This window comes from Camellia sinensis, chromosome 15 (assembly GCF_055761805.1).
Source record: "Camellia sinensis isolate YWXY chromosome 15, ASM5576180v1, whole genome shotgun sequence".
Classification (NCBI taxonomy): domain Eukaryota; kingdom Viridiplantae; phylum Streptophyta; class Magnoliopsida; order Ericales; family Theaceae; genus Camellia; species Camellia sinensis.
In genome coordinates, this window is record NC_138975.1 from 9,230,001 (window position 1) to 9,248,887 (window position 18,887).

At 39.5% G+C, this 18,887-nt stretch overlaps 2 protein-coding genes and 1 pseudogene across 4 annotated transcripts in view; 2 read left to right on the top strand and 1 right to left on the bottom strand.

Annotated features, from left to right (window-relative positions):
- The window catches only part of ALAAT2 (alanine aminotransferase 2), a 14,632-nt gene extending 4,310 nt beyond the window's left edge, over positions 1-10,322 (top strand). Inside the window, exons 2-16 of one of the 2 annotated variants that reach the window (XM_028267768.2) lie at positions 4,462-4,512; positions 5,042-5,092; positions 5,584-5,649; positions 5,734-5,795; positions 6,515-6,593; positions 6,695-6,799; positions 6,905-7,015; positions 7,127-7,264; positions 7,431-7,505; positions 7,642-7,762; positions 7,854-8,008; positions 8,756-8,800; positions 8,920-8,994; positions 9,296-9,499; positions 9,915-10,322. In XM_028267768.2, coding sequence (XP_028123569.2) covers positions 4,462-4,512; positions 5,042-5,092; positions 5,584-5,649; positions 5,734-5,795; positions 6,515-6,593; positions 6,695-6,799; positions 6,905-7,015; positions 7,127-7,264; positions 7,431-7,505; positions 7,642-7,762; positions 7,854-8,008; positions 8,756-8,800; positions 8,920-8,994; positions 9,296-9,499; positions 9,915-10,031 — 1,455 coding nt within the window. In that variant the 3' untranslated portion in view covers positions 10,032-10,322. The remainder of the gene's footprint in view (positions 1-4,461; positions 4,513-5,041; positions 5,093-5,583; positions 5,650-5,733; positions 5,796-6,514; positions 6,594-6,694; positions 6,800-6,904; positions 7,016-7,126; positions 7,265-7,430; positions 7,506-7,641; positions 7,763-7,853; positions 8,009-8,755; positions 8,801-8,919; positions 8,995-9,295; positions 9,500-9,914) is intronic. The other variant, XM_028267769.2, reaches the window with a different exon arrangement.
- On the top strand, positions 1,273-3,307 carry LOC145813421 (dihydroceramide fatty acyl 2-hydroxylase FAH1 pseudogene; annotated as a pseudogene). Its single transcript, XR_014356460.1, has one exon. The product of XR_014356460.1 is annotated as a dihydroceramide fatty acyl 2-hydroxylase FAH1 pseudogene (transcript).
- A 2,441-nt stretch (positions 10,323-12,763) lies between the features above and the next one.
- On the bottom strand, positions 12,764-17,304 carry PAE2 (20S proteasome alpha subunit E2). The gene is made up of 10 exons (XM_028267766.2): positions 17,014-17,304; positions 16,840-16,894; positions 16,644-16,725; positions 16,413-16,493; positions 15,743-15,856; positions 15,555-15,656; positions 14,501-14,559; positions 13,796-13,898; positions 13,311-13,376; positions 12,764-13,068 (listed from the first exon to the last, which is right to left on the bottom strand). The coding sequence occupies exons 2-10, from the start codon at positions 16,851-16,853 to the stop codon at positions 12,976-12,978; spliced, it is 714 nt and encodes a 237-aa protein (XP_028123567.1). The 5' UTR covers positions 16,854-16,894; positions 17,014-17,304; the 3' UTR covers positions 12,764-12,975.
- Between the last annotated feature and the right edge of the window lie 1,583 nt (positions 17,305-18,887).

The window sequence follows — 18,887 nt, forward strand, 5'->3', positions numbered from 1 at the left end:
GCCGAGGCAGCCACGCGCATCGCGCGCCTCTTGCCGCCCGACACACTGGCACGCCTTTTCATGGCACATCTTTTGATAAAATGGACACGCCTTTTGATGGCACACTTTTTGACAACTTTGGGCACACCTTTTGAGGGTGCAACTTTTTCAGGGGTCCGACAAGACTCTGTAAACTGTCCCGACATTGATTCCGGTTAGCTCCTTTATGGGTCCGACAAGACTCTGTAAACTGTCCCGACATAGATTCCGGTTAGTTTCTACAAGGGTCCGACAAGACTCTGTAAACTGTCCCGACATTGATTCCGGTTAGTTTCTACAAGGGTCCAGCAAGACTCCGTAAACTGTCACAACATTGTCTTCTACAACGGTCCGACATGACCCCATAAACTGTCTTCTACAAGGGTCCGACAAGACTCTGTAAACTGTCCCGACATTGATTCCGGTTAGTTTCTACAAGGGTCCAGCAAGACTCCGTAAACTGTCACAACATTGTCTTCTACAACGGTCCGACATGACCCCATAAACTGTCTTCTACAATGGTCCGACATGACCCCATAAACTGTCTTCTACAACGGTCCGACATGACCCCATAAACTGCCTTCTACAACGGTCCGACATGACCCCATAAACTGTCTTCTACATCGATCTGACACCACCATACAGTGTCCTCTACAACGTTATGACACCCCATACAGTGTCTTCACCAACGGTCTGACACGACCATACAGTGTCTCCTATCCTTTTTTATTTTTATGTATTTTCTTGTTTTGTTACTCTCTCCAAACTCAAGTTGGTTAGTTTCTCTCCTCCTTGAGTTTGCGGGGGGCTGTTAGAATTTCCCATCTTTACCTTCACCTACTCCACTACACACTCCACTTCACCTACCTCCACTTCACCACACACTCCACTTCACCTAACCCACTATCACCTCCACTACACCTACTACCACATTTTCTTCTATATATAGATTGTATAGGAATTGTAATTAATCAATCTTGTAATAAATCAATCAATATATCAATCATAATATATACACAATTTATGCTCTCTCTCTATCAGTTTATTTTTTTACATGGTATCAGAGCAGGTGTAGAACCTAATATTTTTTCACTTCCCCGGCGGGCGGCAACCTCGCCTTAGCCGCCCGCCGGACCTCAACCTATTCAGCTTATTTTTCTACACATACCTTCCCATCACTGCCTAAATCCTTCTCTTCCTCGCCGGCCGGATTCCGGCTAAAAATGGATGTTCGCCGGCGAAATGACAAGGCCATGTTCTCCCACTAATCACTTCCTCCCAGCAGAAAACAAGGAGCCCCCCAAATATTTGGCCTGGGTTTCTAGAGAGAGAAAGTCCGTCTTTGCAATCACAGATCGGTACCAACATTCTCTTGGGTATATAAAAGGGTGCCAAGATGGTTGCACAAGGCTTCACAGTGGATTTGAATAAACCTCTCGTCTTCCAGGTTGGCCACCTTGGAGAGGATTACCAGGAGTGGGTTCACCAGCCTATTGCTAGCAGGGAAGGTCCTCGATTTTTTGAAAGTGATTTTTGGCAGTTTTTTGACCAAAAATGAGTGGTGGGTAATTCCTCTAATCTGGCTGCCAGTTGTCTGCTGGTGCATCTCCATGTCTGTTCGGAAGGGCCTCACACTTCCTCATATAGTATTGATGGTGATCCTTGGTATTTTTATATGGACATTGATGGAATACAGTTTGCATCGCTTCCTTTTTCACATCAAAACAAAAAGCTATTGGGGAAACACATTCCATTATCTTCTTCATGGTTGTCATCATAAGCACCCCATGGATGGACTACGCCTTGTTTTCCCTCCTGCTGCAACAGCTGTCCTTTCTTTTCCGGTCTGGAACATGATCAAACTTATCTCTCTCTCCTATCATACACAGATCCATACATTATTTTTATTATCACTTCCTCTCACTCTCTCATAAAATAATACCCCCCACTTTACCTTTATTTATTTTATTTTATCTTCACTTTTTCTTTATCTGCAGCTGCTCCACAGGGCACATGCTTATATTATTATTATTATTATTCTTACAAAAAAAAAAAAAAAAAAAAAAATTCCATTCCAACCCATTACAGGTTTTCACCAACCATGGGCCACGCAACCCACGTGAATCAATACCATAAAATCAAATCAAATCAAATAAAAACAAGGCTTAGCAGGCTGAACTTTCTCAGGAGCATGATTACATTTGTTATTATTATTATTATTATTATTTTTTGTTCTCCTAGCTTGTAATTTTCTTATTATTGTGAAAAAACAAGATGATTTGTTATTTTTGTCATTTTATTCATATCAGGGGATCAACCCCGATCACACTTTTTACATTAAAAAAAAAAAAAAAAAAAAAAAAACAACAACAACAACACAAATCGAAACAGTGGGATTTTTCTTCTCTACTCTGCCGCCGGTCTCTTCTTCTTGCCTCCGTCTTGGGCGGTCCTTGACGGTGTTGCCTCCGTGCTTCCTAGACCACCAAGCAAGTTGCCTCCTCCCTGCTCCTCCACTACAGCATATGGCGGACCTCCAAATCGGAACATCACGGTGGCCTTCCGCTTCAGTTCCTTATTTTCCGCCTTCAGCACACTTATCTCTGCTCGCGCATCCTTATACATGCGTTGGAGCAGAGCCAGTTGGGAGTTTAACTGCTGCACCTCATTTGTCCTACTCTGCAGCCGGTTCGACAGGTTTGTGACCGCCGTCATGCTTTCCACACATACCTTCAAAGTATACTGATTGGCCTCCACATCCGACAGCACTGCCATTCTTTGCTCCACAGACCGCATCGGAAAGTTCAACGGAGTATACCCAGCGGTGTTTGGTTGAGGTTCCAGTGCCACCGCACCAGTTCTCTCTCTCGTTGACTCGTTGAGGTCGGGAAAGAGGGTGAGCAGTCCACGGGAAGACGAGGACGAGGCCATTTTTCTGGGCAACAGAGTGTTACAGCGTATTACAGAGTTTCTCTCTCAGCACAACAGTGTTACAGCCTCTCTCTCTCAGCACAACGAAGAGTTTTACAGAGGATTTCGCAGTTTTTTTGCTTCTGCCTCGGCCTCAAGCTCTGTCATGGTTAAATAGCCGAGGCAGCCACGCGCATCGCGCGCCTCTTGCCGCCCGACACACTGGCACGCCTTTTCATGGCACATCTTTTGATAAAATGGACACGCCTTTTGATGGCACACTTTTTGACAACTTTGGGCACACCTTTTGAGGGTGCAACTTTTTCAGGGGTCCGACAAGACTCTGTAAACTGTCCCGACATTGATTCCGGTTAGCTCCTTTATGGGTCCGACAAGACTCTGTAAACTGTCCCGACATAGATTCCGGTTAGTTTCTACAAGGGTCCGACAAGACTCTGTAAACTGTCCCGACATTGATTCCGGTTAGTTTCTACAAGGGTCCAGCAAGACTCCGTAAACTGTCACAACATTGTCTTCTACAACGGTCCGACATGACCCCATAAACTGTCTTCTACAAGGGTCCGACAAGACTCTGTAAACTGTCCCGACATTGATTCCGGTTAGTTTCTACAAGGGTCCAGCAAGACTCCGTAAACTGTCACAACATTGTCTTCTACAACGGTCCGACATGACCCCATAAACTGTCTTCTACAATGGTCCGACATGACCCCATAAACTGTCTTCTACAACGGTCCGACATGACCCCATAAACTGCCTTCTACAACGGTCCGACATGACCCCATAAACTGTCTTCTACATCGATCTGACACCACCATACAGTGTCCTCTACAACGTTATGACACCCCATACAGTGTCTTCACCAACGGTCTGACACGACCATACAGTGTCTCCTATCCTTTTTTATTTTTATGTATTTTCTTGTTTTGTTACTCTCTCCAAACTCAAGTTGGTTAGTTTCTCTCCTCCTTGAGTTTGCGGGGGGCTGTTAGAATTTCCCATCTTTACCTTCACCTACTCCACTACACACTCCACTTCACCTACCTCCACTTCACCACACACTCCACTTCACCTAACCCACTATCACCTCCACTACACCTACTACCACATTTTCTTCTATATATAGATTGTATAGGAATTGTAATTAATCAATCTTGTAATAAATCAATCAATATATCAATCATAATATATACACAATTTATGCTCTCTCTCTATCAGTTTATTTTTTTACAGTGACTTTTTGGCTAAAATATGTAGTTCCCAAGTGATAGAGTCAATAATTTGTTGAATTAAATTTAAGTCGTGTTAATAGTCATAACTACAATTTTTTTGTTTTTGATAATTTTTTGGAAACTCAACCATAATAATAATGCCTTAAACATCCTAGTGTATATTTTTAAGCTTGATGAATAAGAAATGAGATATCTGCTTGTCTTTGCATTTTTCACTTGTAGATTTTCTTCTGGATTTACATGTTGGTCCTCATTTTAACCTCCAAGTTTTCTATTCTGCCAGGTTCTGAAATGTGAGTATGCTGTCCGTGGTGAAATTGTTACCCTGGCCCAGGTAACATTGAGATTTGTGCTATGCTCTTCGATGAGATATTAATTAAAATTTCAACATTTGATAGAGAGATGCATAGCATTGCAATGGTAGAATGGCTATCCCAAAAAAAAAAAAAAACCTGAATTTTGTGTTAAACTGAGGAAAATTTATTTTAATCAAGAAGAATGGAATGTGAGGTGAAAGGAAGAAAACAGACTAATTCTTGAAGATGTGTCACGATATTCCCTGCCAAATTCATGGAATTTAGGCCTATTTATGCCCATTGCATACTTTGCAGTTGCTCTATGAGCATTACCTAAACTAAAGTATGCAAAATTATTTTTTGTGGATTGTAATTCTATTTGATGACTGACATGTTCTCTCACAGAGCTTGGCCCCTTGAAGAATTATCATGAAAGTAAATAAACTTGTAAATTGGCAATTTGGTTAAGCAAGATAACTATTTGAATGTGCTGGTTCTAATTCTTTTAATTTCTACAATCTACTTATCTCTTTGAGAATTGTTTGTGTTTTTTTTTTTTTGTTGCAGCAATTGCAGCATGAATTACAAACAAGTCCAGGTGCTCATCCGTTTGATGAGGTACCTTTTATTTGTTTATTTCTTAATATATTGTACTTGCATATATTTTTCCTTACAAATGCATACTGCAAATGCATTTTAGGCCTACTTAAAATGCATCTTGGTATTCATCTAGGTGTTGTTATGTTTCTTGACTCAATTCACTAATGACTCGGTGACCATAATCCTTTGTGAACTGTTTTATGACCTCTTTTCATGTAACTAATTGAAAAACCTAATTTCAATGTTACACACAAGATAAAACATTGAATGAACCTAGGATTCCATTCCATCAACCTCACTTTGACTAATTCAGAGATTTTGCTGATTGGATTTTATTGCTCACTTCTTTAAGTAATGTTTCTGTGTGAAAAGTAAAACAATGAATCTCTTTGTAGAAAGCTTCTTCTCTTATTTAGTGTTGCTACCTCATGCAAGAATTACAAGTCTTCAAAGCACGATTTACGAAGAGGTTTTCTGCTTCTGCACTTATTTTCCCCTTATTGTGACAGATACTTTACTGCAACATTGGAAATCCTCAATCTCTTGGCCAGCAGCCAATTACTTTTTTCCGGGAGGTTTGTTTGCTGTAACTTTGTCCTATAAAGTATTATATCAACGTCAGCTCAAGCAATATTTGATCATTACCATCCTTATGTTAGGTTCTTGCACTGTGTGACCATCCAGCGATATTGGACAAAAGTGAAACACAGGGTTTATTTAGGTATGGAAACTTATACTTGGTTATGTGCTTTGTACATTGTTGATTTTGATTCACACTGCTGGAAAATTTTGCTGTTTTCGCAGTTAAAATCTCATCTAACTCATAAACACATGCAATTCCATCTCCAATTGAGACCTCTTGACATCAGTTTGCTAGTGGTGTAACTTGTATATTACCTCTGCTGGATTTCCTTGTCCCTTGTTTGGATATTTGCCTGCTAATTGATTGTTAGTGCTAAGTATCTCACATAATTTTCTAAGGTTTATGTAACCCTAGGACTGCAGTAGTTCTGAAAATTTTAAAAATGAACTCATAATGTGGTGAACTTCTAATTGTTTGAAATTTAAAGTAAATGGGAATTTGAAATGTCAATTTAAGTTTCCTATGGAGATATTGATTAATCTTGCCATTTATGTTTCTCCACCCATAACATAAATAAAAATTCTGTAGTGTTCTCTTTTGAGCGGATAGTATTCAGTATTCAGTGGAGGCTTCTATACCCAACAGCAGGGAGTTCAACACACCATGGTTTCTCAAAAAATTAGTGATGTAATGATGTATTTAAAAAGTGCCAAGGAGAGAGAAAAGGAGGAAAATTGAGTCATTCAGGAACAAAGAGCATCCTATGTATATCACCTAAGCCTTGCAGTGTAGTGAAACTGGTTTTGGATTCTGTTGATAATCAGTTAAGTTCTTATTCCTTTTCTTCCTTTTGCTAGTGCGGATTCCATAGAGCGAGCTTGGCAGATCCTGGAGCAAATTCCTGGGAGGGCAACTGGTGCATATAGTCACAGCCAGGTTACCATGTCCTCTCCTGTGAACATGGAAAATTTGAGCTAGTACATTGCTCGTGTATTTATGTTGTATGCAATGTTTTGTGTATACATGTATATTCACAGGGAATCAAGGGTTTAAGGGATACAATTGCTGCTGGCATTGAAGAACGAGATGGTTTTCCAGCTGATCCTAATGATATTTTCTTGACAGATGGTGCAAGTCCAGCGGTAAACTTTAATGTCACTCCCTTCTGTCTGCATACTTCATAACTTTTCAGAACTGGCGGCACTCGAATCTCAAGAATGGGTAACAGATTTTTACTCTCATGTCAGGTCCATATGATGATGCAGTTACTGATAAAATCGGAGGAGGATGGGATTCTATGTCCCATTCCTCAGTACCCTCTGTACTCTGCTTCAATTGCCCTCCATGGTGGCACTCTTGTATGTTCATGCAATATAAAACCAAAATTTAGGTCAAATAAGTCGTTGTCTTGTGGGTTTTCATTGCCCACGAGAGTATTTGACTTTGAATTATAAGCTGTTTTTTTGCAGGTTCCTTACTATCTTGATGAAGCAACAGGGTGGGGATTGGAGATTTCTGAGGTTAAGAAACAATTGGAAGCTGCCAAGTCCAAGGGCATCACTGTTAGGGCCCTGGTTGTAATAAATCCAGGCAATCCAACAGGACAGGTAAAGCAACAGTCAGATTCTGGAAGATTAAGTAAAATCACAAATATAACTTGCATTTTAATTCAATGATCTGAGGGTGATTGGATGGGGGCAATTATTGGGTGTTATGAGTTATGAGTCCTGTGACCTTGTCATGTTTCATAGTCTTGGTAATCTGTACCTACAGGTTCTTGCTGAGGACAACCAGCGCGACATTGCAAAATTCTGCAAGGAAGAAGGTCTTGTTCTTCTGGCAGATGAAGTGAGTAGATTCTTCAGTGTTTGGAGATTTGACTAGTTCCTTTTAACTTCAAGTTGTGCTTAGGAGCCTCAGACTTGGCAATTTATTGGCAAAACTTAAAACTCACCTTTGCTTTGATGGCTTTGAATTTATACAGGTATACCAGGAAAATATTTATGTTCCTGACAAGAAGTTTCACTCATTCAAGAAAATCTCCCGGTCTATGGGGTATGGTGAGAAAGACATCTCATTAGTATCTTTTCAGTCAGTCTCTAAAGGTATGTGGGATTCATAAATCAAATTAATATATGAATTATGGAACATATTGAGTTTAGATTTGATGTGCTGATGTTTTCTTGCTGCTTTCAGGGTATTATGGGGAGTGTGGGAAAAGAGGAGGTTACATGGAGGTCACTGGTTTTTCTCCTGAGATAAGGGAACAAATCTACAAAGTAGCATCTGTGAATCTTTGTTCAAATATCTCTGGTCAAATTCTTGCAAGCCTGGTCATGAACCCTCCCAAGGTTAGGTTTTCCCTCTAGATTAGTATTTTTGCATAAAGTGTCATGACTAAATGGGCCTAAACTTCAAGTTTATTGAATTCAGTTAGATCTGTTTAAAATCAGAAAAATCCAGAGGAAACGGGTAAGATTTCTGATTTAATACTAGGGATGACAATTTCGCCCAACCCAACTCTGCCCTGGCCTCGATCCCAATCCCGGTCCGGGCCCATACAGGTTTCTCCCACCTCAAGGAGGAAGCAAGGCGGGGATGGGTTTTCCTGCCCCTCCCCATTCCATCCCTCCCCTGCCTTGATTATATTTGTTAAATATATATATAATTTTTTTTTTTAATATACTAAGACTAAAACACTATATTACCCTTAACACTTATTTTCACGTATTTCTTATCTTACATTTTTTCAACTCTTACTACTTTTAAATCATTATACATAATATACCATATCGTCTCTCATTTTTATTAGTACCGACATTTCTAAGGTTAAAAAATTTGCCCCGCCCCCAATATGATTTGGAGGGGGGGCAGGGGCAGGGCACTACAAACCTGCCCCTTCACCGCCCTGTTGCCATCCCTATTTAACACTAGTCCACTGCTAACATGTTCTCATGTGCAGCTAAGCTTGAGTTCCTTTGATCACCTGTTCTGTCAGGTGCTCAACTTTCCTGTGTCAACATTGCTGTAGTATGATTAAGACTTTTGGATTTGCAGCATACAGATTGATTTTTAAGTGCTAGTTTTGTTGACCTTAGGTACATGAACAAGATCTTGATTGTGCATTATCAAGCTGCTCTAAGGTTTCATTGAAAGCATAACTATATTCTCTTAGTATGAACAAAACTAGTTATTTCTACCCATTTTTTCCTCTATGTATGTGTCATTGTTAGATAAATGAAATTATATGGATGGTTTTCAGGTTGGAGACGAGTCCTACGAGTCTTATTATGCAGAGAAAGATGGTATCCTTTCATCTTTAGCAAGGCGTGCAAAGGTAGGTTAAAATCAACAATCTCATTGTTTGGGTTCAAAATGAGAAATTAATTAAATAGTAGAAAGAAATGTTTTATTGAATTTTGAAATATAGTAAATGCATATCAGTCAAGCTTCTGAAGGAAAATCCATAAATTATCTCTTATGCTAGTAATAGGAGCATATTTCTCGAACAATTTGGGTATGTTCAATTCACATTGAACTTTTGGTTGTTTTGCCAAAACAGTATAATTCATCATGTGTTCTTTAGTTGGAAATTATCTTAGTCTTCGCCGTATATATTTATTTTTTTGGTAAAACAGACATTGGAAGATGTATTCAATAGCTTAGAGGGTATAACATGCAACAAAGCAGAAGGAGCAATGTATCTCTTCCCCCGTCTTCACCTGCCCAAGAAAGCAATAGAGGCAGCAGAAGCAGCAAAAAAAGCCCCAGATGCATTCTATTGTCAACGCCTCCTCAATGCCACTGGAATTGTTGTTGTCCCAGGTTCTGGCTTTCAACAGGTGAGTGTTGTTGCTAATATTGCTTTTTGATTCACACATTACTGTTAGCATTCAAATCTGATTATTCATATTGAACTGCAATTTTCCCTATTCAAATGTCAGCAAATAGATGGTCGTATGCGTTGAATTTCTTCCAAATTCCAATATCTGAAAATATCCTGACCTTAGATTTGACCATCGAAAATATCTTTCTGGAGTTTTTTTTTTTTTTTCCCGGCAAGTAATATATATTTCTTTAGGGTAAATTACACTTTAAACCCCCCTATGGGGTAAATGTATTTCTTTAATTGCTCTCAAGTATTTAGTGTTACGCTTATTCCGTGTATTTATATTAGGTGTCTGTTGTACTTTGATTGGCCTTCTCTGTATTTCTCAATAATGATTATTGATTGTGATGTTATGTTTTGTCGCAAAGGTTCCTGGAACGTGGCATTTTAGGTGCACAATACTGCCTCAAGAGGATAAGATTCCAGCCATCGTCACCCGCCTGACAGACTTCCACAAGGGATTCATTGATGAATTTCGTGATTGATTGATCCAAATCCAACCTTGCCCCTTGTGTTGAAGGATGTTTCTTGTTCCTTTCCAGTTTTCACCTTTAACAGGGAGGGCATTTTACGGTTAAGTCTTGTTTTGAGTTTTCATATCTTGAATAAGTTTGCAAGCTGCAAAGGATCTCATCTTGTTACAACCACAGGGGTTTAATTTTCCAGTTTTTGTTACAGAGAATGTTGAAAAAAGAACTGCTTATAGAGGCACTGCACATGATCTTTTTTTTGGATATTTATTGGAAGCCTTGAATCCTAGCTGGGATGTTGTAAAAGCTGCGAATGCCCAAGTAGTTTTTGTTTTTGTTTTTGTTTTTCTTATTTTGTATGATGTTTACTTTTTCCTTTAATATAATTGTGTTTTAACTTTTCTAAAAAAAATAAAAAAAAGAACTGGGGCCATTTTAAAATGTCATATAGAGCAACCGAAACAAGCAATGAATTATTGAGTTATGCTACTGATCATGCATTGCTTGTCACACCAAGCTAAAATTTTAAGAAGTTTAAGTGCCGTTTGGTAACACTTACGTTTTCAGTTTTTTATTTATATTTATAAAAATTTTAAAAATTTAAATAAAAACTTGTTTGGTGAAATTTTTTATTTATAAATCAGTGGTCTCAGTTTATGAATTTGGTCAAAAAATGAAAACACAAAAAATGTATTTTCATTTTGAGTTGAGTTTTTTTTTTTTTTACCACCCAATATTAGCCACCATCCGTCATTATTTTCCACCACCATCTTCCGCCGCCACCACCCACTCCCCACCACCACCTGTCATCGCCACTCACCACCTACTTGCCACCAGCCACCTGCCACCCACTCGCCGCCACCTGCCATCCACCCGCCACCAACCACCACCCGCCATTACCATCCACCACCCGTCACCACTATCCGCTACCTACTTGCCACCACCATTCACCACCCACCACCAGCCACCACTTGCCACCACCAGACACCCACCACCACCAGCCGCCTGCCACCCACCACCACTAGCCACCTGCCACCCATCCACCACCACTATGCACCACCACCCACCCGCTACCTACCTGCCACCACTACCCACTCGTTACCACCTACCACCCTCCACCGTCACCCACCCACCACCACCACCGCCCGCCACCCACTTGCCATCCGCCACCCACCCACCCACCATCACCACCACCTGCCATCCGCCACCCACCTGTCACTACCACCACCACCACCCACTCGTTACCACTCGCCACTGTCACTCACTCACCCACCATCACCACCCGCCAACACCCGCCATCTGCTACCCACCTGCCACCACCACCCACTCACTACCACTCAGCACCCGCCACCGTCACCCACCTACCACCACCACCGACCCGCCACCACCCACCACCACCTGCCATCCGCCACCCACCTGCCGCCACCACCACTACCCACTCGTTACCACTTGCCACTGTCACTCACTCTTCCACCATCACCACCCACCACCCATCTACCACCACCACCCACTCAGCACCCGCCACCGTCACCCACCCACCACCACCACCACCGACACGCCACCACCTACCACCCACCACCACTAGCTACCCACCACCCACCGTCACCACTTTCCACCACCGTCTTCTGCCGCCACTTGCCACCACTTGCCATTTCTCACTCTTTTTTATATTTTTAAAATTTTTTATACATTTTGTCAATTACCAAATGCGTTTGTAGTTTATGTTTTTTTAAAAATAAACAAAAATCAATTTATAAAATTTTTGTAAATATAAACTGAAAATGTAAACGTTACATTAACTAATTTTTTATAGAAAAATTACAGTCAGATATTTTGATGAACACATCACAGTACATGTAGTACATGTAGACTCTACTCCTTACAACATCACTAGCATAAGCTTCAATATTAATGGTGTTTTTGATCAGAGGATTTGAGGAAGAATTTGAAAAAGAAAAGAGAAAATATGTGTAAAACTATGTGAAATATATACATATTTTATTCACATTTTACCAACTTTTTCTATTTTCTTTTCCAAATCCCTCCCTAAATTTCCTAATCAAACACAGCGTAAAACTCTCAATCTTTATTCTTTGATAAATCTGTGGGTTATGAATACATAAAAATTTAACAAACCAAGTCTTCAGAAATTTTTTTAAAAAAAAAATTAGGATGAAACGCTCAACACATTTGGCTGCAGGAACTGAAGAAACCACAAGGTAGAGTTGAGTATCTTCGACATGAATAAAGCATATATGGAAACCTAGAAAAGCCCGCATTTCAATTTTACTATATAATATTTAAATAAACAGAATAAAAAAACAAATAGCTATTTTAAAGCCATTCTTATTACTACGTAATTACAAAGCAGCTTTTTAACTTGAAAAAAAACGCAACACTCAAAAAGTCATTTCGCTAAAAACATTTGCATAATTTTTTTTTTTCTCGAGAATGTCAACAAAATTGTTAAACAAATATTCTCTCCATACTACGAAATACTTCAAAAAATTTCACTAGTCCCTTTAATTATGTTAACAAGAGCTCAAAAACACTGGTAATAATACGATACTCTCTCACTAAAAACCAAAAAAATTGAAAAGATTTTTTTTTTTCTCCAAATAATAAATAAATAAATAATCTACAAAGAAAGCAATTTGTCAAATCCAACCCGAGTCACATTGAGTTCAAGCACCCACGAGAAGCAACCAGCCTCTAGGGACTAGGCATAGCACTCAACAGACAAGAAATTCCAACAGAAGCATTCAGTTCATGACCTTAAAAGAAGTTATCACATCCATCCGAGTACATAGTTGAGTAACACACCAAAAACAATTTCATGATTAATATCCAATTTTTGAAGATAACAAAATATAATCCCAGCGAAGTCATCTAAAATGTATGCATAATTAACTGTAATTAAAATTTTCAACCAATGGCTGCAAGATATTGATTGGATTTCTCAAAGGCGGTTGATTACAGCCTCCACCTCAGCAGGGGTGTACAGATGGTAAGTCGGAGCAACCTTTGCAATGTCAACATTATTCGGGGTCACCTGAGAACGGGGTAACACAGCTTGATCATAATATATTAAATAGGGTACAATTTAAGAATATATACAATGCAGCCATAGGGAACAATATGAAAAATGCTAGAGATTCCAAAAGTTGTACCAAATGTCTCACATGCCCTCACCCATGTGAGACCATGTGAGACATTTGGTAGAAAATGTGGTAAAACTTTTGGGGTACAAAAATTGTCACAAAACTGAATGCAAACCACAATGAAGTAACTAACCTTTTCTTCCATAACTTGCTTCAAGATGGAAAGAGCAATCGTTTCTGCTTCTTTGAGTGTAATGTCCTGCAAATGAACAACCATATTGAATCTACAATCAACTAATAGAAGCAGACTGGATTAGATGGGATTATCAATCCTTTTAGATTGTGCATCCTATTTCATGTTTAGATTGACTCATGATTATGAAGAGGAGTTGACAAAGTCCTTCCAATGTTGCAATTTAACTAATTAATCCGAATCTCTCCTGAATCCTTCATTTTGTTTCCCAACACATATGGAATAAACAATAATAATAATAATAATAATAATAATAATAATAATAATAAAATCTCATTAGCATAGATAGACTAGAATGACTGCAGTAATTCAATGATCTCAGGTTAAATGTACAAAAAATAAGTAACAAGTAGGCAAGTTCAGAAATTCATGCTCCAAACCAACGACATGCAAGTTTTTCTAAGTAATGAAGGCTTATACAATACCTTGTTATACTGCTCCTGTAGAGAGCTGTCAGCACCTTCAGAACCTGATCCGGTAGCTTTAGCATTGCATTGCCAGCACGTGCCAGACGGATCTGTGTAGTATCTGTGAATAACAGAAATAATGAGTGATTGAGGAAAGGAGTGAGGACTAATGAAACACACAGATGATTTGAATTTTAACTAAGTAAACTAATGGTAAACAGTGGAAAGCAACAAAAATTCCATTATGCAGGATGAAAGTTTCTAAGTTGAACGACAAACAAGCTAACTTGAGCTTGACTCAACACCAGCATTGTTATATGCTTGTTAGTGATCACCTGTGAGACAAACAAGCCAAATACAATTGCAATTTTGAAGGGGATGGGTTTACCAAGCTCAGCTTAAACTCAAATTTATATGTTAATGAATGAAGCTTCTATAAGATGGTGCATTTGGTGTGGTTTTTCTTTTTTGTTCTTGAAATCAGAAAAAACAGAAACCAACACAGAAACCTTGCTTGGCAAACTATTTTCAGAAATTGTTTGCACCTCTGCTAGTTCTTGATATGCTTCATTCATGTTTAGGATGCTTCTTATTTGTGATCATTGTGTGACATATATTTAAAAATTTGTTGATATCATCATTTGTATATTGTTGAATTTTATTTTTTAATTGTTTTATTTGAATATGCTATAAACTATACAAGACAACTAAACTAGTGCTTACAAGCTAGGTCCATTCTCATCATGTCCAGCAATGAGAAGAGATACTCCAAATGGTCGAGACTGCAAAAAAAAAAAAAAAAAAAAAGATATTAAACATTAGAAAACACAAAGAAATCACACATTTATACTTACAAAAAAAAAGAAAAAAAGAAAAGAAAGAATCAAATGCACAACCGCTGTACATAAACTGCTTATGTTCTTTATCAATGAACACTAAATGCCTAGCAAGAGACATTAAATCCTAACACAAATGACCGCATATTACTCACAGCAAGTCAATCGAATAAAGTAGAATAGAATTAAGACCACCTTATGAATTATCCAAGAGTTCAAATGAGGAAAATAACTCTTAGCCTTCTAGATTTAATTTGTTGTATATCCTTAACCAAGCCAAACTTTTCTTAATGTATATAACACTACAATGATGTTGAATGATATTTACAGAGCCAAGCAAAACACCAAATACTTGGCTTAGCTGGTTAGCAGCCCTAGATCTCATAACAAAGAGCACAAAGGCCAAAGACAAACCAGTGTAGTTGGGATATAAGAACAACATTCACAACTGTACTAAATTGAAGCAATTGGCCTACCCGCCTACTCCCTCGACATAAAAACCCAGCCTTAACATGCACGCATAATACCTACCAAATGACCCAATGGAGGAAATAGGAAACGGAATTCTACTCATTTTATAACAATTATACAATAATATATATATATATATAATAAAAGTGTTAAATACAAATATATAAGGAGTGTCCGATGGAATGTCTCATATACATAACCCACATCCTTGTCCAAGTGTTAGTTGTCCGACACGGGTATTTGATTTATTATGAAGGGTACATGTAACATAGTATACTAGTAAACTGCTAATTCAATTTCAAGGACACCTAGATAACCAATGATGCTTCCAGAGCGATACATAATGGAAGTCAAATTATGCTAAGAGATGTTAAATAAATTGTGGAAATGATAGCAGCACAAACCAGGTAAGACTGAAAAATCATGAACAAGAAAAGTAACTATTAGGATCATAAAGATAGGCAGCTAACCATAGATTCTTCATCCCCTTCACCAAATCGCAGGGCCAAATCACACAGAGCTTGCGTAGTAGACTCAACAGTCATGGGTTCACCATACGAGAACCTATGATTCTATTGAAACAAAATTAAAAATCATTAATTAATTACTATCAAACTACTGGAAAAAAGGAAAAAATATTGATGATGGTGATGATTACTTGAGTTTCAACTCGTGCATGTTCAACAAGAGTGCGAGCATCAGCAGTTAACCCACTCATTGCGCATCCAATATGCTCATCGATTTCCATAATTTTCTCCACACTGCTGGGCTCCTGCATTACAGTAAATAACATATGGAGTTCCAATACTTCAAATCTCCCAATCAAACAAAATCATCCACTTCGACAAGAAGAACAAAACCCAGCTTCAAAGTCCACCACTTGATGTGGACTAATTAAACATAATAATGCAATTGCACTGACACTACATATCAAATTGGGGTTCGTTATAATTTAGGAGAGAGAGTGGAGAGGCAATTAATCTAAGGTAAAGAGGGTACAATTATATTCACATAACATAAACTCCTTATAATATTTTATTTTATTTTTTATAAACTGTAACTCTTCATAATAGTGACATCTTGTTCTTTGAATAACATGCACAATTAGCTTCTCTCAGTCACTTTAATTACAAACCCAAATGAGTTTCCAACATTTCATTCAGATAAAAATAATACAGAATTAACATCACATCATGATAAAAACAATACCAATAACAAGCACAATACATACATACATAGTAATGTTGCAATTAGTGTGTTCACATAAATCACAAGCTAAAAGACATAACCCAAACCTATGTATTGTGAAAAAAGGAAAGCAAACAGACCAGGAGCGGTGAAGTGATACGCTTCTCAACAGCAAGCACAACTCCTTCCTTAGTCTTCAACCCAATTGCTGTCGAACCCAGCTGTAAATAATCATAATAATTAATAACAAACCCGATCTAATTCCCAATCCAATCAAGTATATATATATATATATAAACACATACACACATTATATACAGAGAGAGAGAGAGAGAAAAAGAGCGAGAGAGAGAGAGAGAGAGAGATATTACCTTAATGGCCTCGATGGCATATTCAACCTGAAACAATCGACCTTCGGGAGAGAAGGTATTGACACCTCTATCGTACTCAGTCCTTCAATCACATCCCCAAAAATAATTTTAGATCGGAGAGATAATAAACATACATAACCACGATCTCAATGAGAACCAGATAAACCCTAGATTCGTACTCAAAAAATGTACTGACCTTGTGAGAAACATCTTCGATTTGATCTAAAAATCTCCCAAAACACAAACGATTTCTAAAGAAGAAAATCCCAATTTATCACAACTTTATTCCCATTTGAATCACAAAATGAGTGAATCAATAAAAAAAAATTAAATTAAATAAGGGTAACGAGTTCGAGTGAAAACAACTCACCTTATTAGGGAAGAGAGAGAGAGAGAGAGATGTTTTGCCTCGTCTTCGTCTTCTTGAATAAAACCCTTCTTGCGAGGCAAGACAACTATGGTGAAGTGAGTCTGAAAAGCTAAGACTAGATGGACAAATGGAGATTCGGGTCACGGGTAGGTTTGAGACTTTGAATCCAGAAAAGTAATATCCATATTCGAGAAGCTACCCGGCCCACAACAAATAAAGCCCCGGTGCAAAGTGGGATAGAATTTCCTTTTTTCTTGGGTTTGGTCCTGGCCCAACCATGAATTTTATTTTGAGCTTCATTTGTGCAAAAATAGCATATGTTATTTTAATATATTATTTTATTTGAGTCATGTTATCTCCTATTTAGATTATATCATCGGTTTATCACATTACTTTAATCCTAACTCACATTTCATATTTTTTCATAAACTCTTTAATCTAACACTTTTCAAACAACCCTTATTATTTGATGATGCATCTCGTCCTAGGTGGATGGGTCGGGCTGGTCCAAGCTCCTCAAGTTCCGATCGAGACGGATGGTTCCACCAGATGACCTGCAAACAAGTCCAAAGGGGAACGGGGTAGTCCCCCAGTGAACCCTCCGGTGAGCAAATCAATAGTGGAAGAGAGAAAAGTATAATGAGAGAGAGAGAGATAGAAAAGCTTAACCTTCCTCTTGTCTTTGATTCTTACTTATATCCTTTGGTAATCATTTCACTGTCCCTTGCGACGTGCCCCCTTCCGCCGAAAGCCTGTGCCGTAGCTTACCTTGTTCAGGGTGAGGGGGCTCTGTTCCGACGGGGAGGTGTTGTCGTAATAAATGCTGTGATGGGCTGCATTAATGGTGATGTGTTGTGGAAATAACTCTGCAGATCTTTGTCTGCTGATGTGGCCTGTGTTTCACCTGCCATGTGCCCGAATGTCATTCGCCCTCCATGCCCAGATGGCCTCCAGCTGTCCTGGACTTTACTAACCGGGTTATGCTATGGGTTCCAAGCGATGGGTTTGGGGTTGTTTGCTGTGGGCTGTAAGCCTTATGGGCCTATCCATATCAGTAGTCCCCCATTTCCGAGTGCAGCTTTAGTCCAACGAAGGGAATAGTAATAAGGAAAAGAAGTGCAAACTGAGTGGAGAGGCTGACCGTTAGGCGTGCCGACCGCGAGGCGTGCCGACCGCAAGGGTGGCCGAGCGGGGGGAGCTGGCCGTGAAGGTGGCCGAGCGGGAGGGGTCGACCGTTAGGCGTGCCAACCGCAAGGGTGGCCAAGTGGGAGGGATCGACCGTTAAGCGTGCCGACCGCAAAGGTGGCCTAGCGGGAGGAGCTGACCGTGAGGGTGGCCGGGCGGGAGGGGTTGACCGTGAGGCGTGCCAACCGCAAGGGTGGCCGAGCGGGGGGAACTGACCGTGAGGGTAGCCGGGCGGGAGGGGTCGACCGTGAGGCGTGCCGACCAGGACGGCGCGGGGCTCAAAGAAAAAAGGGGGGGCGTGCCATTTGATGATGTGAAATGAAAAGGACAGGGTAAGGGGAGGGGACAGTACATCGTGGCCATACACGTGGCAATATCGTGGGGGAAGTGAAGCGTTGGAGCAGAAATTAAACGATAGGTCACGAGGGGGGTTTTGAAAATGCGGTTTTGGCGGTTGATTTGAAAGGTTTTTAAACGGCCGAAAATTAATGTGGATCCGTGGAATACGGGTAAACCGTGGGTTTTTTATATAATTCATTTCACCTACCTTTTTACAAAAACTTAGAATACTCAAGTGTTAATTCCTTCACTGCGCACGACACACCTGTGTAACATTTTCTCAACTTCCTTGCTCCTGCGTCAGAAGTGATTCGTAAGCAAACCCTAGAAATGGCACAAGAAGAAGTGGT

Excerpts from the sequence above, each read along its gene's own strand:
- PAE2 (XM_028267766.2), bottom strand. Across the intron at positions 15,857-16,412 it reads GTATCACTTCACCGCTCCTG|GAGCCCAGCAGTGTGGAGAA; the intron begins GTCTGTTTGCTT and ends ACTGTAATGCAG. Across the intron at positions 15,657-15,742 it reads ATGCACGAGTTGAAACTCAA|AATCATAGGTTCTCGTATGG; the intron begins GTAATCATCACC and ends TTGTTTCAATAG.